Raw genomic sequence first — 23,367 nt, 5'->3', positions numbered from 1 at the left:
TCTTAAAAAACCTTCTAGCCAGTGTAGTGGGGCGAGGGGGGACCCATGGAACCTGCCTCTCCTGGGGACTAGATTCTTAGAGATAGCAGAGTTCAGCACCAAATACACCTTTAATATGCAAACTAAGCAATCCAGAGCCTCACACCTCCTCTATCACACCCTGCATCCCAGGAGGCAATATTCCTCTCCCTAAACATCCCAGGGCCAGGTACCAGGCAACCAAAACCCAAAGCCCTCTGGAATGCCTCAAACCATGCAATCCTAAACTGTCCACCGTGCCCTCTCTTGCCTTTCCCTCGGAAACCCTAACATGGGCTCTGGCCTAACCTTCCCTTTGCTCCCTCCTGACCACCCTGGGGATCCCTGATTCCCCTGTGGCCCTGCATGGCAGGCCATACCCTCTGTCTCTAGGAGTTCTAAGTATAATAAACTTTTTTCCTTCCGCGTCTCTGTCTCCTATTGTGGCTGCACCAGATTGACCAGCTCATAAAAGAACACAAAACACCTTCCATATCAGTTGCTGGAAGAACTGATCGCAGCTACAGATGGCAAAGGCACACACATGAAAGTGTGCTGCAGGCTTCTCGAAAAGTCTGCTTCCGAGGCAAAAAAAGGACAGACCCAGGGCCATGCCTTCCTTCAGCCTTGGATGTGAGTAAGGCTAGAAGCTGAGGTGGTCATTTTACAACCAGGAGGGAAAAGAGCCAGCGAATCCTGCACACCACAGACCTGACATGGATAAGACAACCACCTCCCACGTCCCCTGACCTCCAGCCTCCTTCCTGCGAAGACCCAACCCCTGTTAGTTCGAGTCACTTGTTTATCAGGCTTCCTGTTACTTACAGCTGCAAGCGTTCTCTGGGGGTGGAGGTGGGGGATATTAAGCAAGTAATTCTTCCTAACAGCTGTAGTAAGTGTCATGAAGAAGCAGAGCATGGGCTGTTAAACCTAACAGGCTGGGTGGGGAATAATCAGAGAGGCTTGGAGATCAAAATTCCAGGCAGAGAGAGCAGCTTCTGCAAAAGTCCTAAGGGTAGAAGAGCATGTTGTGGTGGAGGGACTAAAAGCCAATGAGAAAAACAGTGGCACAAGAGGCCAGAAGAGAGGCATGGCCTGGACTGCTCCCCAGGGCAGGAAGGGCACCCTTGCACTGTGCACTACCCCCACACCCTGCACCCATTCCCAGGCCCCACCTTGTGCTGAATCCACTTGTTCACCTCTTTTCCCCCAGTCAGACCAGACTTGTCACGATACCTTTAATCATCTTTGTGCCCTCAGCGCCTAGCAGAGGGGCATGTATACTACATATCTGCTGGATAAAAAATTATCACGATAGACTATTTTAACTATTAAAAATTATCCCAGAAGACATTACCCAATAAGAGACTTGACTGATGACTATTTTGGAGGCCTCCCACCCACGCAGGTATGCCTTCTTCACATGATTGGCTGAGATGCCTGTTCCAATAGGACCTTAACAGGGTTAAAATATTAGGTAAACTCTGCTAAGCCTAACAGCTTTATAATTTCCTAATTTGGGGTATCTTCTAAAATCATTAAGATCCTCTCAAAAAAAAAAAATAAAATAAAATAAAATCATTAAGATCTTGACTTTAATACCCCAGCAAAAGAGAAACAGAAATAGAAATAGTTCCATTATGAATCAAAATAGTATCCGTATTTATTTGTTTGTATTAATTTTTTAAAGGTTTTATTGAGATGAGAGAGAAAGAGAGAAAGAGTGGGGGGAAGGCAGAAGCAGAGGGAGAAGTAGATTCTGCTGAGCAGAGAGCCTGACCCCAGGGATCATGACCCGCACTGAAGGCAGACGCTTAACCCACTGAGCCACCCAGGCGCCCCTGTTTGTATTTATTTTTAAATGGCAAGTTTATGGATGACTTTATTTCATTTCTTAATTTTCACTTCTTAATTTTTGTAATAGTCTTGACTCACATTACCTAAGCCTATACAACTGTTTACTTACAAAAATACATAGAACAAAACTTCCTCATTCATGAGCCCCTATTTTTATATTCAGTATTTCTCTGAATACTTAATAATGTTTATAATTAAAAGTGAACCACCGATTTACATTTAAAATGCACACAGCTTTCATTTGACTCATTTCTAGGATTCAATACTTCAAAACTATAGAGATATAGGGATAAGCACACAATGTCAGTGTTGTGGTGGGGCGGGGGCGGAGAACCATGTTATTGGTTAAAATTGCTGGCATAGGGTGGTAATAAAAAGCTGATGTTAGCTAGTTTTCTCATTTTCAGGTTTCCTACACGCATGCACCTTATTGCCTGTACCAGGCAGATGCTCCCGCTACCTTGCCTTGTGCACAGCTGCTTGTTCCTGCCCCTGCCACACTCCCAGACTCAATGCACTGGCAGCCTCATCTCCTCCTCTACGCCATGCAGCTCTCAGCTCAGATGTCAGCTCCATGCAAACTTCCTCCCCGGCCACCACATTTGAAGTAGGAAAACCACCACTACTCCCTTCACAGCATCTTTTTTACTATCTGAAAATATTTACTATCTGAAAATATCTCGTTTATTGTTTATTGTGGGTCTCCCCACACAAGAAATTGAACATCATCTCTGGCTCACTGCTGAATCCCTACCTGGAACTGCCTGGCACACATAACAGGCCAAATAAATAATTATAGAATAAATGAAAAATAAATATATATATATGTAAATATGGATGCTCCCTGCAATAAGATTCGTAATAGCGAAAAATTACAAGAGTATGAATGTCCAGTAATAGATGAATGATTAAATTATGATTCATCCATACAGTGGAATACTCTGCAGTGATTTAAAAGAACATTCACTACCATGAAAAGATATTCATGGTATTTAAACAGTGTTGTATGGTGACAGATGGTAGCCCCGCTTGTGGTGAGCACAGCATAAGGTATAGACTTGTCAAATCACTATGATGTATACCTGAAACTAATGTAACACTCTGCATGTCAACTATAGTTTTTTTTTTAAATATCCACAATACACAGTACTGTGAAATGTATAAAAGTTGCAGAACAATAGGTATAGCATGATCCCATTTTTGTAAATGATAAAGAGATAAATGTAACCACATAGGCATATATAGTTGTACGTTTTTTTATAACAGGATTATACCATATGTATTTTTAACATACACACATAAGAAAAAATGTGTAAGACTATGATCTTAGAAAGACATGCAAGGCCTACATCTTTTAGCCCATATAATTCTATATCATTTGAATTTTTGCAACAACCATGTAAACTTTCTGCAAATTAAAAACAAAAGCAACACATTTATCTTGTAGTGGGTAGACTGAATTAGGTTTCAAGCTGCTGAAAAATTGAGATCTTTTAAAAAATATTTTATGCTCACATTTTCATATACAAGCTAACTTTAATATATATAACAATACTTAAGTATATTTTTTACTTTATTTATATTTTCAAAAGTAATTAATGTAATAACTGCCAGAACATGGAAGCAATCAAGATGTCTTTCAATAACTGAATGGATAAACTTACTGTGGTACATCCATATAGTGGAATACTATTTAGCAATAAAAAGAAATGAGCCAAACCATAAAATGTACAACACCAAGAGTGAACCCTAAGGCAAACTGTGGATCTTGTGTGGTTACAATGTGTCAGTGCAGGGTCACCCTTGGTTAATAAAAGGGGGGGGGGGGTGCCATTCTAGTGAGTGATACAGATAATGAGGGAAGCTCTGCATGTATGGGGGAAGGCGTACCCAGGATATCATTATGCCTTCTTCTCAATTTTATTGTAAACCTAAAACTGCTCTAAAAAAGCAAAGTTTGGGAATGCCTGGGTGGCTCAGCAGTTGAGGGTCTTTAGTTCAGGGCATGATCCCAGGATTCCAGGATCAAGTCCCGCATTGGGCTCCCTGCCTGGAGCCTGCTTTTCCCTCTGCCTGAGTCTCTGCCTCTCTCTCTCTCTCTGTGTCTCTCATGAATAAATAAATAAAATCTTAAAAATAAAATAAAAATTAAAAAATTAAAAAACGTTTAAAAAAGTCCATGTTTCTATAACTTTTAAAATTCAATGTACACAAGTACCATCTAACCAAAATCTATTTTTTGAAAAAAAATTCAAAACAACACAAACACACACACACACCCCCTGCAAAAGTAGGAAGGGAGGAACTATCAATCCATGAAAAAACATGGAAGAATTTAAAGGCATATTTCTAAGTGAAAGAAGCCCATCTGAAAAGCCTGAATACTACAGGATTCCAGTTATAAGATATTATGGAAAAAGTAAAACTATGGAAAGAATAAAAACATGACTGGTTGGCAGGGATTAAGGGAGAGGGACAGAAGTATAAACAGGCGGAACATGGGATTCCTAGGGCATCAGAACTATTCTGTATGATACTATAGTGGATATGTGTCATTATACATTTGTCAAAACCCACAAGATATACAACACAAAAATGGAACTCCAATATAAACTAATAATAGTGTATTGAGACTGGCTCAAAAACTGTAACAAATGTGCTACACTAATGTACCATGTTCATAATATAAAGGAAATGGGAAGGGGTTAGGGTGGGAGCAGATGTGAGGGGGGATGTGTCGAACTCTATTTTCTTTTTTTTATTTTTTTTTAAGGATTTATTTATTTATTTATGATAGACACAAAGAGAGAGAGAGAGAGAGAGAGGCAGAGACACAGGCAGAGGGAGAAGCAGGCTCCATGCCAGGAGTCTGACGCGGGACTTGATCCCGGGACTCCAGGATCGCGCCCTGGGCCAAAGGCAGGCGCCAAACCGCTGAGCCACCCTGTACACCTAAAATTCCTCTTAAAAATAAAACCTAATATTTTTAAAATTAGTGCTGCCATTACACATTTCTTAAATATTATTATCTTACTAAATTCACATATCTAAAATGTAAACTTGCAAGCAAAAACCATGAACTTAAGAAGTTTTTAATAAAGATGTTATATTCCAAAGGAAAATAAACGACTTAGTATTCGAGGTCTAAAACCTGATGCAAGAACTCCACTTCCACTATAGATATTTTTTATGTTTCTAATTCCCCATTGGAATGATTTATATCAATCAGGTCACACCAAAATTTTTTTCCAAAATTACAGCTCCTCAATGAATTTTTGTCCTGAAAAATGTCCATGTCTTCTGTATTTCAGTAGGACATGCAATGGAAAACATACCTACACCCACACTCATACAGAACATTCAAAGCAACTTTCTTAATAATCCCATCTATTTGTGTAAGAAACATTGATGAATAAGGCATAAAAATGTTAGCTAAGTGCTTTACCATTCTCAGATGGAAAGTTAGGAAAAGCTAGCAATTCTGGTTCCATAGAAATCCATGTCACTAATGGTCTGCCAGAGAAAAGTTATTTTCAAAAATTTTGAATAACTTTGAATTAGACACTACCTAATTGTTTACAAAAGCCATTGCCTCATTCCAATCCACCACTGTAACAACTAGAAATTCAAAACAATGGCATTTCATAGTCAAAGCAGAATGCTATTAAAATTCACATTTCACACACATGCTAAATATCTATGGAAGAGATATACACAACTGAATTGGTGAATACATCTATTTACTTCTCTTAAACTATGAACAAATTTTAAGTATATGTATATTATCAACTCTGTATAAAACCACAGAATCAGTTGTACAGGACCTATGAGGTCACCTACGCTAACTTAGCATCCAATGAATTAGATCTTCTACAACACCCTTAACTTGTCTGACATCTACAGCACAAGTTGGCAAACTCTCTAAAGGGACAGATAGCAAATATTTGAGGCTTTGTGGTCATTAGGTCTGTTTAAATTGCTAACTCTGCCAAGGTAACACAAAATCAACAGCAGACAAAACATGAATGAATGGGCAGGCTGTGCTCCAATTAACCTTTATTTACAAAATAAGCAATAGGCCAAATCTGGCCCAAAGGCTATCTAGTATGTCAATCCCTACTGTATACCATTCCCAGTTACTGATAAAATTCCATTAGAAGTATTAGATGCCTTTATGGGAAAATTCTTAGTCAAGGTGAACTGAAATAAACTAATTCACCCATGGTTATAGTCAAAATTATCACCTTCTGGAACAACAGAGAACATTCATCTTTTTCCGGGTGTTAACCCCTCAAATATTTGACGTAAACTGTCATGATTCCCTCAAAGTATTCTTTTCTCCACTCTAAAATATCCTCAGTGCCTTCAAGCATTCCCTGTATTGTGACATAGTTCTCCAGACCACGTATTCTTTGATCACTCTCTTGAGCACATACCCAGCCCATCAGTGATGCTTTCAAGTACAGAAAGTACAGATACATGACATATGGTTTTTAAAAATATGTAGCAATCAAGATGTAATTTTAATTTTAGAATTTGGCTCAATGACTCCAAATGCAAATGCTTTTAGTTGTTTGTGTTTTGAGAGTTTGGTTTGTTTGTTTTTTTTGTTTTGTTTTTTACAGAACTACCATTTAGTTTTTAAGAAAAATATATTTTGTATAGATTTAGTCAAAAGTTTATGCCCAGAATCCTAACTTTATACATTAATTGTAAATGATTACCAAGAAATAGAAAAAAAATACTTTTGTTGAATTTTGGGAGGAAAAAAATTAGGTTTACTAAAACAATAGACTCGAATGGTTTCTACGCATCCAAAAATGTTGGCAGAACTTACCACCACAATTGGGATCATATAGTGCAATTTGCAAAAGAAAGCCATCAGTCATTCCTTCTGAGAAAATGAAACACAGAAGGGAAAGAAGCACACACATCTGCAGCGAGTCTTGGGATGCTGCTGGCTCCTTTGCAAGAACAGAGCAGAGTTGCTACAGTCATAGCCAGGCCACCTCGAAATGATTGTCCCTGTTAAATTCCACATTTCAATAACTCAGGAAGAAAACCACACTCATGTTTTTAAAAACAATTTAATTCTGATTTTCTGATGCCACAGCATTCTCAAATAAGTAAATAATAAAGTTTTTAATAACTAGAAGAAAATAAGGCAATATTTCTTCAACTATAAATATACCACATTTAGTCTGACCTTACCACCTATTTCTGTAACTTCTCTTAACTGTGATTTAATTTTTTGATAATTCAGTACGTTAAACAATATATTGCACAAAGTAGACGCTAGAGGAATAAATTCACTCTCCACAATCTAAATATGTTTATTTGTAATGACATCCCAATTCATAATCTTGCTTAAGCTTGATTTACATTCTCTGATGTATGCTTCCTGCTTGCTTGTCATCACAAAAGCTCTCCCTGGATAATTCCATCCATGAACATAACTTCAAACACTATCCACATAGTGATGACAACCAAATTTATTTCTCTAGCCCAGTTTCTCTGCAGGGATGACCCATATATCCAAGAGCCTAGTGGCATTTCCACCTGGCCAGTCCAACTGCCACTAAAGCAACATGTGCTGAGATGGAGCACCATGGGTCACATAATGATAGCAAATGCTTATTTATTACTTACTCTGTGCCAGGCTCTGTGCTAAGTGCTTTATGTGGATTTTCTCACTTAATCTTCACAGTGCAATTAAACATGGCACATTTATCTCCTTCTATCTGACACCCCCATTAAAATGATAGCATCAAAAGACAAAAAATGTAGCAGACAACGTTTATTGCCTAACTACCACTGCCCGTTACCCTCCCCTTCTTCCTCGCCAAGAGAACACCAATTTTGTTCAAAGAATCGATATGCCAAACCAATTTCCCAGTCTTTTTTTGTAGCAAGCAGTATTTATATAACCATATGCGAGCCAATGAAACACTTGCAGATGTCTGTTTGGGCAAGTTCGGGAAAAGCAACACAACCATTATCCCTTCTTGCCGTCTTTAAGCCTTAATTATGGATATTCTATGCAGCTGCACTTTCCCTTTTTTTGACCACGAAGGAAGGCTGAGAGAATCACAGAGACATTGACCCTGATACCACTGAGTTATTGAACCAAGGCCAGTTACCATCTACCTCAGACTTCTTGTTACTGAGAAAAATGAGCCCCTGTTCATTTTTATCCATTCTAAGTCTGGTTCTCTATCAACTTGCAGCTGAAAATAGTTCCAGGTGATAGAGAACTATAACCTGAGCAAGAGATTTCAATAAATTAGAAGGAAAGCAGAGGTAGGGTAGGTACACAAAAAACAAAAGGCTTCAGTCTAAGTGCCTGCAGAACCAAAAACAAGGAGCAGCAAGTCAGCTTACCTCCCAACTCCACAGAAGACTCGGGATCTGGAGGCACCAGGAAGAAGAAAAGACAAGACTTACAGATTTAACATTCTGGAGGTTTGCCAGCAAAAAGGCCAACTCTTCCCAAGTCTCCACCATTCCTCCAGCCAACAGTTTAAAATTACAAGTTGGAAAATTTCCTTAAAAATATGTTGATTCTTGGCTGTCTATCCATATTACTGAGGAAGTTACTGAAAACATGATTGTAAGGAAAATATAATAAACAGAGAAGCAAAACAAGCAAACAAAAAGCAAGGAAAGGCAAGGCAAGGTGAAAGAAAAAAGAAAGGAACTTGGAGGAAGGAGAAAATGCAAAAAGCAGAAGATAACAAAACACACACACACACACAGGAGACCCTCAGGAAGAATCAAAGAAAACAGGAACAGGGTGCTATGAAGCAGAAACAAAATATCGCAGCAGAAACTAAATTAATCAGAAAGCTGGAAGATAAAAGTGAGACAATTTCCAGAGAAAAAGGTTTGGAAACTCGGTGAGAAAATAAATTAAAATCAGGCCCGCATGGAAGTTTCAACAGGGGAGAACCAAGAGGAGAATGGGAAAGAAATTGTTGGAGACAGGTAATTCTCCTTCTCCAAGAGGCCAGCATTGAAAATGAAATCAAAACAAGCACCAGGGCAGATGATCATGAAACACAGAAAAAGAGGGATACAATGCATATCTAAAAAGCTTCCTGAGAGGAATAAACATATAATTTCCACTCCTTTGTATGAGAATGACATCAATTCTCTTGACAGCAGCACAAAAAGTCATGGAGCTATGCCTTTAAAATTCTGAGTGGGAGAGGATTTGGGTGCAGAGAATCTTTTTTAAAGGTTGATTTATTTATCTTATTTGAGAGAGAGAAAGAGCTGAGGGAGGGGTGGAGAAAGGAAGAATCTCAAGCAGACTACCCACTGAGCGTGGAGCCCAGAGCGGGGCTTGATCTCACAATCCTGAGATCATGACCTGAATGGAAATCCAGAGTCAGCTCTTGACCAACTGAGCCCCCCCAGTTGGTCAGTCAATCAAGTATGATGACAAATGAAGGCAGACAAGGATACAAACTCTTTATCTCACATATCTTTCCTAGGGAAGCTTAGGGAGAATTATGCTTCAACAAAACAAAGGAGGGCACGTGGGTGGCTCAGTGGTTGAGCATCCGCCTCAACTCAGGTTGTGAACCTAGGGTCCTGAGATCAAGTCCCACATCTTCTCCCTCTGCCTATGTCTCTGGCTCTCTCATAAATAAAAAATAAATAAATAAATAAATAAATAAATAAATAAATAAATAAATAAAATAATAAAATAAAAGGAATACATCAAAGATGATGAAAAATATGATTGAGAAAGCAGGAACCCACTCCACAGGAAAGGGACAGAGGGGAGCATCAGGATGAGAATGACAGCTGTCCAGTAGGCCTACCCTGGGAAGAAGACAAGCCTCAGGGAAGGTGCAACAGACAGGTGACAGGATGCACTTTGACATTTGGAGATAGATTGTTGTGGGTTTAGAAAAATATACAGATAGTATATAGAGTTTCTGTTAGAGAAAAATAGTAAAACTTGTAGACTGAACAATGTGAAACTGCCATCTTGTGCAGTTTTGAGAACACTGGCAGTTTCACATTGTTCAACCTTGCTTACAGGTGCCTAATATGATGCAGGAAATTGGCTTTAAATACTCTAACAATGAGAAACGCAAAAGAAAGGGTGGAGGACTGTGTGGAATAAGAATGCAAGCTTTGGTTACTGAAACTGGGCAGACACATAGGGTTCGTTGTCTCATTCTCTCTATTCACGGATATGTTTGAAAATCCCATAATAAGAAGCAGTAAAGAAAGAAAAATCATGACACCAAACACCAAAACGTGCAAGATTTCATTAATTTTTCAGACAGCTGGAGAAAATTCCACTTAGCAATACCCAGATGAAGTCCAGTTAAAGAACCATTGGGCACAGAAAAAGTCAGTGAAAGAGACCATCTACACTCGCGCTTCACTCACAGTGGGGCAGGAAATATCAGAGATGTCTCATATCCCCACTCCATCCCTTCCTTTCTGCACTGATTCTGCTGATTCCCAGACTCCATTGTGCAACACAACAATGCTCCTAAAAGCTGTCACAATTCCTTAGACCCACAATTGAATAAGACAACCATTCCTCACTGTCCATCAATTTCCTACCAGCTCGTTTCTCATTTTGTCCAAACTAGATTCCCAGATTCACCATTCTATGTGCACTTTTGTAAATGCCCTCAAGCCCTGCTCTCTCACTTCTGCTCCTTGTAGATGGCAACAACCAGCCCTGGATGAACTTCCACTTCATGCCTCCTCCGCATTATGTACCCAGAGAACTAAGTATTACTGGAAAAAATCACCTAAACCAACTGACAGGCTTAATGTTATATTTATTATCACAAACTGTAAAAACCGGCAATTTTACTACTGTTGCCATTTTAAATATGGTGAAATTACTTTAAAGAAGCAAAGTGTAAAACTGGCAGCCAATTTCACAACAAAACAATGGATGCTAGGCACTGTAATGGTATCCACAGGGTACTGAAAAAAATAACTGCCATGTTAGAATTCTGTATGCAACAAAGATATTTTTCAAGAGTGAAGGTAAAATAAAAACGTGCAGACAGTAACAAAAACTGAAGTAACACATCACCAACAGTCCAAATGAAGGAAAATACTAAAAAGGAAGTATTACCTTAAAAAGACTAGAATCAAAGGAAACTACAACTCATGTTGAAGACTTAGAGAAAGGGCAACAAAGAAATAAAGAGGGAATCAGAAAGATGAAGGTTTAAATTAATGAACAGAAAAAAAAAAGAAGTGGTCAATAAATCTAAAAGCTGTTTTTTAAAATATACCAATAGATAAATTCCTTCTGAACCTGATTAAGGAAAACGGAGGAGAAAATAAAATTATATAAGATTAGGAATTTTCAAAAAATATATAACTACAGATACAAAAGAAACTTTTAAAATATAAAATCCAGGGGCACCTCGGTGGCTCATCCAGTTAAGCAATCAGAGCTTAATCAGAGCTTAATTCAAGGAATGCAAGAGTGAAATTCAACGTGATAAACTATAGTTAATGAAAATCAACAGCAAACTCGTCTACTTGGTGAAACAAAACCATTTCAAATATAATAATCAGACAGGGATCCCCACTTTCCTATTATTCAAAATTGTCTTGATGGGTCTGCCAAATGAAACAAACCTGAAAAAAGGATACATTATTTTTTGCTAATTATATATTTGTGTACTTAAAAATCCAATAACTACAGTTTACCCCCCCCCAAAAAAAAAACTTAGCAGAATTAATGAGAACATTTGCTAATAAATACACAAAAGTCATTAGGCTTCCCTATTCTAGCATAAGCACACAGAAATAGAAATGGGAAAAATATTCCATACACAATCATGTAAAGAGGATAAAATATTGTTATGGAATGAATGTGTCCACCTCCCCCCCAATTCATATACTGATGCCTTATCCTCAGTGTGATGGTATTTGCATGTGGGGTGTTTGGAAGGTAGTTGGATCATGAGCATTGAGCCCTCATGAATGGGATCAGTGCCCTTGTAACAAGAGGCCAGAGAGCTAGCTAGCTTTCCTTCTGCCATATGAGGATAGAATGAGAAGTTGGTAGTCTGCAACCTAGCAAAGGGCTCTCACCAGAACCTGACCATGCTGGCACTCTAATCTCAGACTTCCGGCCTCCAGAACTATGAGAAATAAATCTCTGTTGTTTGTAAACCACTTGGTCTATAGGACTTTGTTAGAGCAGCCCACACTAAGACAAAGACTTAAGAATAAAGTCAGCAAAGAAAGCACAAAATCTATATGATGATAATCCTAGAACCATATTGAAGGATAAATTTAAAAATCTGAGCAAATGAAAAGACATCTCTATTTTTAGATAGGAAGATTTAATATCAATTCTCTTAATATCATAAAAGTGTGGAATTAAATAGCAAGTAAAATATGGGTTCCTGAAAGAGAAAAGGAACATAAGGTAAAAGCTGAAGAAATCTGAATAAACTATAAACTTTAGTTAATCCTAATGCACTGATATTGCTTCATTAATTGTAACATATGTATCATACCAATGTGAAATGTTAATAGGGGAAAGTAGGTGAGAACTATATAGAAACTTGGTAATATCTTCATTTACAATTTTTCTGAAAATCTAAAACTGTTCTAAAAAATAGTTGTTGGAGTTTTTTAAAATTTTATTTTATTTTTTTAGTATTTATTTATTTTAGAGAGAGACAGAGACAGCATGAACAGAAGGGGCAAAGGGAGAGGGAGAGGATCTCAAGCAGACTCCCCACTGAGTGGAGGGCCCAAAGCACAGCTGGATCTCAAGTACACACCTGTGTGCTCTCTTTCTCAAATAAATAAATGAATAAATCTTTAAATAAATAATAAAAATTAAAAACAGACATAATTCCAACTAAACGGATGAGTATCTTAAAGTTTTTTTTTAATCTTAAAGTTTAGAGAGAAAATAAATGTCCAAGAAAGCAAATAAATCCATGAAAAAAATAGTAAAGGGAAATACCCTACAAAGCTGCTGTAATTAAATCCATATGGAGTATTAGTCTAGGAATAGATAAACAGATATAGTAGGGGACCAGAACAGAGAACCAAGAAATAAAATCCAGTTTATATATTTCAATACATGATAAAATGTTTTTCAATTCGATGGGGAAGGATTGATTATTTAATAATAGTGCTGGCACAACTGGCTATCCATCTGGTACAAAATAGACCCCAATCCCATATTATAAATAAAAAACAATTTCCAGATGGAATAAATGCTTAATATAGTAAATAAAGCATCAAAAAGTTAGAGCAACACTTACAATCTGTTTCTTAACGAGAAAGAAAAGATAACCATATTTGAGCTTATAAAAATTAAAAACAATTTATGTTGCAAAAGCTATCATAAATAAACAAAACTAATGACTAGGCAAAGGATAGATTTGGGAAAATACTTGCAAAAGAGATAACAGATAATGAGTTAGTAATCATTACCAATATAAAAAGAGCTCTTAAAAATTGGCAAGAGACAAGCAGCTCCATAGAAAAATGGGGAGAGGATGTGAAAGGGAATTAGTTCCTGAGAACAAATCCACATAGCCACAAGCATGAAGATGCTCTAAACAACCAGTAATTAGAGAAATGCAAATTATAGTGAAAAAATAATACATCACTCTACACCCAATCAGATAAAAGAAAAATTAGAGACAATAATACCAAATGCCCACAAGATGAAGAGGAAAAAAAATGTAAATTGTTTACAGCTGTTTTGAAAAGCAGTCTGACAAATATTTTTTAAATTAATAGTGCACAGACATGTCAACCAACAAACCATACTTCTGGGAATCTATCTCCCAAAAATAAAATCATCAGTAAAATATCCATTATGGCATTGCTCTTACTAGAAAAAAAGAGAGAAAAAAAAAGAGAAACAAAATGAATTATCAGCAATAAGATAATAAATAATGGTACATTAATACTGTGGAATAAATATTAAGCTGCTATTAAAAAGAATGAATTAAAGCTCTACCATTTGACTTGGATGGGTTTTCCTGGATGTATTTTTGTTTTGTTTTCTAATTTCAGTATAATTAATATACAGAGTTGTTATATTAGTTTCAGGTGTACAATATAGTGATTCAGCAACTCTATATACCACTTAGTGTTCATCATGGTAAGTGTACCCTTAATCCCCTTCACATATTCTAGCCATCTCCCCGCCCACCTCCCCTCTGGTACTATCTGTTTGTTCTCTACAGTTAAGAGTCTGGTTTTTGGTTTGTCTCTTTTTTCTTTGTTCGGTTGTTTTGTTCCTTAAATTCCACACGAATGAAATCATATGGCGGGGGGGAGGAGCAAGATGGCGGAGGAGTAGGGTCCCCAAATCACCTGTCTCCACCAAACTACCTAGAAAACCTTCAAATTATCCTGAAAATCTATGAATTCGGCCTGAGATTTAAAGAGAGACCAGCTGGAATGCTACAGTGAGAAGAGTTCGCGCTTCTATCAAGGTAGGAAGACGGGGAAAAAGAAATAAAGAAACAAAGGCCTCCAAGGGGGAGGGGCCCCGCGAGGAGCCGGGCTGAGGCCGGGGCGAGTGTCCCCAGGACAGGAGAGCCCCGTCCCGGAGGAGCAGGAGCTGCACCGACCTTCCCGGGGGAAAGGGGCTCGCAGGGAGGTGGAGCAGGACCCAGGAGGGCGGGGGTGCCCTCGGGTTCCCCGGGACAGTAACAGCAACTGCGCGCCCAGGAGAGTGCGCCGAGCTCCCTAAGGGCTGCAGCGCGCACGGCGGGACCCGGAGCAGCTCGGGGGGCTCGGGCGGCGGCTCCGCGGAGGGGGCTGCGCGGCCCCGGGAGCAGCTCGGAGGGGCTCGGGCAGAGGAAGAGGCTCCGTGCGGAGGGGGCTGCGCGGTTCCAGGAGCAGCTTGGAGGGGCTCGGGCGGCGGCTCCGCGGAGGGGGCTGCGCGGCCCGGGAGCGCGAATCCACCAGCGCAGGCCCCGGAGCACAGGGCGCCGGGACACAGCCCAGGATCCGGCCTCCCCGGGACAGGCAGAGGCCGGGAGGGCCCAGGACAGCGAGGACGCTCCTGCCCCAGCTGAGCACATCAGCGGCCCCGCCCCGGAGCCTCCAGGCCCTGCAGACGGAGTTCCTGCCGGAGCTGAATCCAGGTTTCCAGAGCTGCCCCGCCACTGGGGCTGTTGCTCCTGCGGCCTCACGGGGTAAACAACCCCCACTGAGCCCTGCACCAGGCAGGGGCACAGCAGCTCCCCCAACTGCTAACACCTGAAAATCAGCACAACAGGCCCCTCCCCCAGAACACCAGCTAGACTGACAACTTCCAGGAGAAGCCAAGGGACTTAAAGAACACAGAATCAGAAGATAACTCCCCGGTGGTTCTTTTTTTGTTTGTTAGTTTTTGTTTTTGTTTTTGTTTTGTTTTGCTTTTTGATTTGTTTCCTTCCCCCATCCCCTTTTTTTTCTCCTTTCTTTTTCTTTCTCTTTTTCTTCTTTTTTTTTTTTTCGTTTTTGTTTTTTTCTTTTTCTTCCCTTTTTTTTTCTCTTTCTCTTTTCTTTCCTTCTTTCTCTCCTCTCTTTTCCTCTTTTTCCCAATACAACTTGCTTTTGGCCACTCTGCACTGAGCAAAATGACTAGAAGGAAAACCTCACCTCAAAAGAAAGAATCAGAAACAGTCCTCTCTCCCACAGAGTTACAAAATCTGGATTACAATTCAATGTCAGAAAGCCAATTCAGAAGCACTATTATACAGCTACTGGTGGCTCTAGAAAAAAGTATAAAGGACTCAAGAGACTTCATGACTGCAGAATTTAGAGCTAATCAGGCAGAAATTAAAAATCAATTGAATGAGATGCAATCCAAACTAGAAGTCCTAACGACGAGGGTTAACGAGGTGGAAGAACGCGTGAGTGACATAGAAGACAAGTTGATAGCAAAGAGGGAAACTGAGGAAAAAAGAGACAAACAATTAAAAGACCATGAAGATAGATTAAGGGAAATAAACGACAGCCTGAGGAAGAAAAACCTACGTTTAATTGGGGTTCCCGAGGGCGCCGAAAGGGACAGAGGGCCAGAATATGTATTTGAACAAATTCTAGCTGAAAACTTTCCTAATCTGGGAAGGGAAACAGGCATTCAGATCCAGGAAATAGAGAGATCCCCCCCTAAAATCAATAAAAACCGTTCAACACCTCGACATTTAATTGTGAAGCTTGCAAATTCCAAAGATAAGGAGAAGATCCTTAAAGCAGCAAGAGACAAGAAATCCCTGACTTTTATGGGGAGGAGCATTAGGGTAACAGCAGACCTCTCCACAGAGACCTGGCAGGCCAGAAAGGGCTGGCAGGATATATTCAGGGTCCTAAAGGAGAAGAACATGCAACCAAGAATACTTTATCCAGCAAGGCTCTCATTCAAAATGGAAGGAGAGATAAAGAGCTTCCAAGACAGGCAGCAACTAAAAGAATATGTGACCTCCAAACCAGCTCTGCAAGAAATTTTAAGGGGGACTCTTAAAATTCCCCTTTAAGAAGAAGTTCAGTGGAACAGTCCACAAAAACAAAGACTGAATAGATATCATGATGACACTAAACTCATATCTCTCAATAGTAACTCTGAATGTGAACGGGCTTAATGACCCCATCAAAAGGCGCAGGGTTTCAGACTGGATAAAAAAGCAGGACCCATCTATTTGCTGTCTACAAGAGACTCATTTTAGACAGAAGGACACCTACAGCCTGAAAATAAAAGGTTGGAGAACCATTTACCATTCGAATGGTCCTCAAAAGAAAGCAGGGGTAGCCATCCTTATATCAGATAAACTAAAATTTACCCCAAAGACTGTAGTGAGAGATGAAGAGGGACACTATATCATACTTAAAGGATCTATTCAACAAGAGGACTTAACAATCCTCAATATATATGCTCCGAATGTGGGAGCTGCCAAATATATCAATCAATTATTAACCAAAGTGAAGAAATACTTAGATAATAATACACTTATACTTGGTGACTTCAATCTAGCTCTTTCTATACTCGATAGGTCTTCTAAGCACAACATCTCCAAAGAAACGAGAGCTTTAAATGATACACTGGACCAGATGGATTTCACAGATATCTACAGAACTTTACATCCAAACTCAACTGAATACACATTCTTCTCAAGCGCACATGGAACTTTCTCCAGAATAGACCACATATTGGGTCACAAATCGGGTCTGAACCGATACCAAAAGATTGGGATTGTCCCCTGCATATTCTCGGACCATAATGCCTTGAAATTAGAACTAAATCACAACAAGAAGTTTGGAAGGACCTCAAACACATGGAGGTTAAGGACCATCCTGCTAAAAGATAAAAGGGTCAACCAGGAAATTAAGGAAGAATTAAAAAGATTCATGGAAACTAATGAGAATGAAGATACAACCGTTCAAAATCTTTGGGATGCAGCAAAAGCAGTCCTAAGGGGGAAATACATCGCAATACAAGCATCCATTCAAAAACTGGAAAGAACTCAAATACAAAAGCTAACCTTACACATAAAGGAGCTAGAGAAAAAACAGCAAATAGATCCTACACCCAAGAGAAGAAGGGAGTTAATAAAGATTCGAGCAGAACTCAACGAAATCGAGACCAGAAGAACTGTGGAACAGATCAACAGAACCAGGAGTTGGTTCTTTGAAAGAATTAATAAGATAGATAAACCATTAGCCAGCCTTATTAAAAAGAAGAGAGAGAAGACTCAAATTAATAAAATCATGAATGAGAAAGGAGAGATCACTACCAACACCAAGGAAATACAAACGATTTTAAAAACATATTATGAACAGCTATACGCCAATAAATTAGGCAATCTAGAAGAAATGGACGCATTCCTGGAAAGCCACAAACTACCAAAACTGGAACAGGAAGAAATAGAAAACCTGAACAGGCCAATAACCAGGGAGGAAATTGAAGCAGTCATCAAAAACCTCCCAAGACACAAGAGTCCAGGGCCAGATGGCTTCCCAGGAGAATTTTATCAAACGTTTAAAGAAGAAATCATACCTATTCTCCTAAAGCTGTTTAGAAAGATAGAAAGAGATGGAGTACTTCCAAATTCGTTCTATGAAGCCAGCATCACCTTAATTCCAAAGCCAGACAAAGACCCCGCCAAAAAGGAGAATTACAGACCAATATCCCTGATGAACATGGATGCAAAAATTCTCAACAAGATACTGGCCAATAGGATCCAACAGTACATTAAGAAAATTATTCACCATGACCAAGTAGGATTTATCCCTGGGACACAAGGCTGGTTCAACACCCGTAAAACAATCAATGTGATTCATCATATCAGCAAGAGAAAAACCAAGAACCATATGATCCTCTCATTGGATGCAGAGAAAGCATTTGACAAAATACAGCATCCATTCCTGATTAAAACTCTTCAGAGTGTAGGGATAGAGGGAACATTCCTCGACATCTTAAAAGCCATCTATGAAAAGCCCACAGCAAATATCATTCTCAATGGGGAAGCACTGGGAGCCTTTCCCCTAAGATCAGGAACAAGACAGGGATGTCCACTCTCACCACTGCTATTCAACATAGTACTGGAAGTCCTAGCCTCAGCAATCAGACAACAAAAAGACATTAAAGGCATTCAAATTGGCAAAGAAGAAGTCAAACTCTCTCTCTTCGCCGATGACATGATACTCTACATAGAAAACCCAAAAGTCTCCACCCCAAGATTGCTAGAACTCATACAGCAATTCGGTAGCGTGGCAGGATACAAAATCAATGCCCAGAAGTCAGTGGCATTTCTATACACTAACAATGAGACTGAAGAAAGAGAAATTAAGGAGTCAATCCCATTTACAATTGCACCCAAAAGCATAAGATACCTAGGAATAAACCTCACCAAAGATGTAAAGGATCTATACCCTCAAAACTATAGAACACTTCTGAAAGAAATTGAGGAAGACACAAAGAGATGGAAAAATATTCCATGCTCATGGATTGGCAGAATTAATATTGTGAAAATGTCAATGTTACCCAGGGCAATATACACGTTTAATGCAATCCCTATCAAAATACCATGGACTTTCTTCAGAGAGTTAGAACAAATTATTTTAAGATTTGTGTGGAATCAGAAAAGACCCCGAATAGCCAGGGGAATTTTAAAAAAGAAAACCATATCTGGGGGCATCACAATGCCAGATTTCAGGTTGTACTACAAAGCTGTGGTCATCAAGACAGTGTGGTACTGGCACAAAAACAGACACATAGATCAGTGGAACAGAATAGAGAATCCAGAAGTGGACCCTGAACTTTATGGGCAACTAATATTCGATAAAGGAGGAAAGACTATCCATTGGAAGAAAGACAGTCTCTTCAATAAATGGTGCTGGGAAAATTGGACATCCACATGCAGAAGAATGAAACTAGACCACTCTCTTTCACCATACACAAAGATAAACTCAAAATGGATGAAAGATCTAAATGTGAGACAAGATTCCATCAAAATCCTAGAGAAGAACACAGGCAACACCCTTTTTGAACTCGGCCATAGTAACTTCTTGCAAGATACATCCACAAAGGCAAAAGAAACAAAAGCAAAAATGAACTATTGGGACTTCATCAAGATAAGAAGCTTTTGCACAGCAAAGGATACAGTCAACAAAACTCAAAGACAACCTACAGAATGGGAGAAGATATTTGCAAATGACATATCAGATAAAGGGCTAGTTTCCAAGATCTATAAAGAACTTATTAAACTCAACACCAAAGAAACAAACAATCCAATCATGAAATGGGCAAAAGACATGAACAGAAATCTCACAGAGGAAGACATAGACATGGCCAACATGCATATGAGAAAATGCTCTGCATCACTTGCCATCAGGGAAATACAAATCAAAACTACAATGAGATACCACCTCACACCAGTGAGAATGGGGAAAATTAACAAGGCAGGAAACAACCAATGTTGGAGAGGATGCGGAGAAAAGGGAACCCTCTTACACTGTTGGTGGGAATGTGAACTGGTGCAGCCACTCTGGAAAACTGTGTGGAGGTTCCTCAAACAGTTAAAAATATACCTGCCCTACGACCCAGCAATTGCACTGTTGGGGATTTACCCCAAAGATACAAATGCAGTGAAACGCCGGGACACCTGCACCCCGATGTTTCTAGCAGCAATGGCCACTATAGCCAAACTGTGGAAGGAGCCTCGGTGTCCAACGAAAGATGAATGGATAAAGAAGATGTGGTTTATGTATACAATGGAATATTACTCAGCTATTAGAAATGACAAATACCCACCATTTGCTTCAACGTGGATGGAACTGGAGGGTATTATGCTGAGTGAAGTAAGTCAGTCGGAGAAGGACAAACATTATATGTTCTCATTCATTTGGGGAATATAAATAATAGTGAAAGGGAATATAAGGGAAGGGAGAAGAAATGTGTGGGAAATATCAGAAAGGGAGACAGAACGTAAAGACTGCTAACTCTGGGAAACGAACTAGGGGTGGTAGAAGGGGAGGAGGGCGGGGGGTGGGAGTGAATGGGTGACGGGCACTGGGTATTATTCTGTATGTTAGTAAATTGAACACCAATAAAAAAAAAAAAAAAAAAAAAAAAAAAAGAAATCATATGGCATTTGCCTTTCTCTAATTTCACTTAGCATTACACTCTCTTGGTCCATCCATACTGTTGCAAATGGCAAGATTTCATCCTTTTTTACGACTGAGTAATATTCCATTTTATATATATTTATATATTATATATAAAACATTCTCTTTATCCATTCATCTATGGATGGACACTTGGGCTATTTGTAAATAATGCTGCAATAAACATAGGGGTGCACATATCTCTTTGAGTTAGTGTTCTTATTTTCTTTGGGTAAATATCCAGTAGTGGAATTACTGGATCATATGATAGTTCTGTTTTTAATTTTTTGAGGAATCTCTTCCACAGTGGCTGCACCAGTTAGCATTCCCACAATGCACAATGGTTCTTTTTCTCCACATACTCGCCAACAGTTATTTCTTGTGTTTTTTTATGTTAGCCATTCTAACAGGTATGAGGTGATATCTCAGTGTGGTTTTGATTTGTATTTCCCTGATGATGAGTGATGTTGAGCATCTTTTAATGTGTCTGTTGTACATCCAGATGTCTTCTTTGGAGAGATGTCTATTCATGTCTTCTGCTCATTTTCTAATTGGATCATTTGTTTCCTGGATATATTTTTGAATCATAAAGTGAGATGCAAAGAAGTGTATATACTATGATCCCATTTTTAAAAAGCAAATACTGATCACAAGCCAAAATTGTATGTGCCTCCAAGCGTGTATGTGTGTGTGTGTGGAGGAGGGGGGTGAATATGGAGACAAATGTGGGAGGAAGCCCACTCAGTTGCTATCCTAGATTACTGGTGGTACTAGGAAGGAACAGGGGAGCGGAGGCACCTGGGTGGCTTAATCTTAGGTTAAGTGTCTGCCTTTAGCTCAGGTCATGGTCCCAGGGTTCTGGGATCAAGCCCTGCATTGGGCTCTCTGCTCATCAGGGAATCTGCTTCTCTCTCTCCCTTTGCCTGCTGCTCTGCCTATTTGTGCTCTCTCTCTCTGTCAAATAAATAAATGAAATCTTTAAAAAGAAAGAAAAAAAAGGAAGGAAGAAACGGAGTGTGCAGGGGTTGACCAGAAAAAATGGGCAGAATGGATGATATCATTACATTTATGTTAAGGATATTAATCAAAAACCTGCTACAACATGGATTAGGATATCATGATAGGCATGAGTATCTATCCTCCCTCACAGCCCCCATTCCCAATACTTCATAGTCATTTGGTACTTTATCATCCACTGAACTACTTAGTTCTGTACAACATAAGTCTCATAATCTTTTTGGCATTTTGTGGCAGTCCTACTGAAAATTATCGTTTTTCAGTAACTGCTACTGTACATTTTATGAAACTGAATTTTTAGATCCCACTTTCCAAGTTGGGGTACAGTTTTATACACAAAGTATGTACTTACATGTAAAGAAATTAGAAAAAAATTAAAAATTAATTTTAAAATTAAAATTTTAATTATAAAGAAATTTAAAAATATTTTAAAAAATTTACTGATTGATGAATGTCTATAAAATGAAAAACTAGTTACAGAAAAATATGCATAAATATGGGACTCCTGGGTGGCTCAGTTATTTAAGTGTCTGCCTTTGGTTCAGGTCACGATCCCAGGGTCCTGGGATCTAGTCCCATACCCAGCTCCCTACTCAGAGGGGAGTCTGCTATTCCCTCTCCCTCTACCCCCACCCCCGCTCGTGCTCGTGTGCACATGCTCACTCTCTCATTCTCTCTCTCAAATAAATAAAATCTTTTTTTAAAACAGTATTCTATTTTCACAAAAACAAGCAAAGCCCATACTACAAATGCTTAAATACTTTTAAATGAAAGAGAAAGCTTCAGAAAGTATTCAAGAGGCCAGAGGTACAGGTTCCATCAAGGGGAGGGAAGCAGAGGGGAAGGGGCAGATTAATAGCTTTGCTTTTTTATCTCTCAGCATCTTATTACTTCACTTATTACAATAAGCAAAAAAGTATTACTTTTTTTTTCAAAAAGTATTACTTTTAAAATGTGAAAGCATTAAGTAATAAAAACAAACATAAATTGCAAACAATAAAATAAAATGAGTTAAAATGAATTGGGTATGACTTAGGGCCTATGCCATAAGATGTTGTGAAGATTAAATGAGATAAACTATGTGAAATGTGTGCCATATTGCCTAATGCTGCAAATACTCAACAAATATTAGCTATTTTTTATTTTAAAAAATGCTACAAAAGCAGTGGAATATGAAACTGAAAAGATAAGGTCTTTGAATATGACAGGGCACTACTTTCCTTACTACTGAACCTGGTCTCCTTTAGAATGCAAGGACTCGTTTTGGTAACCACACAACTCATAAAACACACTTTCATTGACAGTAAAAATAAAATAAAATTAAATAAATAAGATACTTTATAAAAAGAAGAGGACAGCCTTTTTGCCTTGAAGTATACCTTAGGAACTTCAAGAACCAAGGGCACCTGGGTGGCTCAGTAGGTTAAGTGTCAGACTCTTGATTTCGGCTCAGGTCACAGTCTCAAGATTGTGAGGTTGAGCTGCACCCCACACTGGGTGTGGAGCCTCCTTGAGATTCCCTCTCTCCCTCTCCCTCCGTACCTTCCCCTCCCTCCCCCTGCTCGCACATGCTCCCAATGCTCTCTCTCAAAAAATTAATTAATTAAAAGAATTTCAAGAACCATCCAAAGGCACTATGCTTCTTCACAACCACTTTGGATGAATGATATGTGAGCCCAGAGGTTTCCTCCACATAAGAAGAGACAAACACAATTCAAATAGATTGGAAAATGACGCCATTGCTCTTTTGGAGGGCCTGCCCTAGTGGGAAATCCATCCTAAATGTACAAATTCCATTCCCATCTCAGGATTTCCTTGCTGGTATGCCTAAGAGCACATTGG

General features: G+C 39.1%; 1 protein-coding gene across 13 annotated transcripts in view; it reads right to left on the bottom strand.

Moving 5' to 3' along the window:
* The window catches only part of ACYP2 (acylphosphatase 2), a 254,520-nt gene that overhangs the window by 113,443 nt on the left and 117,710 nt on the right, over nucleotides 1-23,367 (bottom strand). The window contains exons 4-5 of one of the 13 annotated variants that reach the window (XM_038551272.1): nucleotides 8,257-8,283; nucleotides 6,855-6,900 (exon numbers count right to left, since the gene is read on the bottom strand). The exons of 11 other annotated variants lie outside the window; for them this stretch is intronic. In XM_038551272.1, the coding sequence (XP_038407200.1) occupies nucleotides 6,870-6,900; nucleotides 8,257-8,283 (58 nt within the window). In that variant the 3' untranslated portion in view covers nucleotides 6,855-6,869. Of the gene's footprint in view, nucleotides 1-6,854; nucleotides 6,901-8,256; nucleotides 8,284-23,367 lie in introns of those variants that run through there. One more of the 13 variants, XM_038551270.1, reaches the window with a different exon arrangement.

Source organism: Canis lupus, chromosome 10 (assembly GCF_011100685.1).
Source record: "Canis lupus familiaris isolate Mischka breed German Shepherd chromosome 10, alternate assembly UU_Cfam_GSD_1.0, whole genome shotgun sequence".
NCBI classification, from domain to species: Eukaryota; Metazoa; Chordata; class Mammalia; order Carnivora; family Canidae; genus Canis; species Canis lupus.
This window is presented reverse-complemented; position numbering and strand designations above follow the sequence as displayed.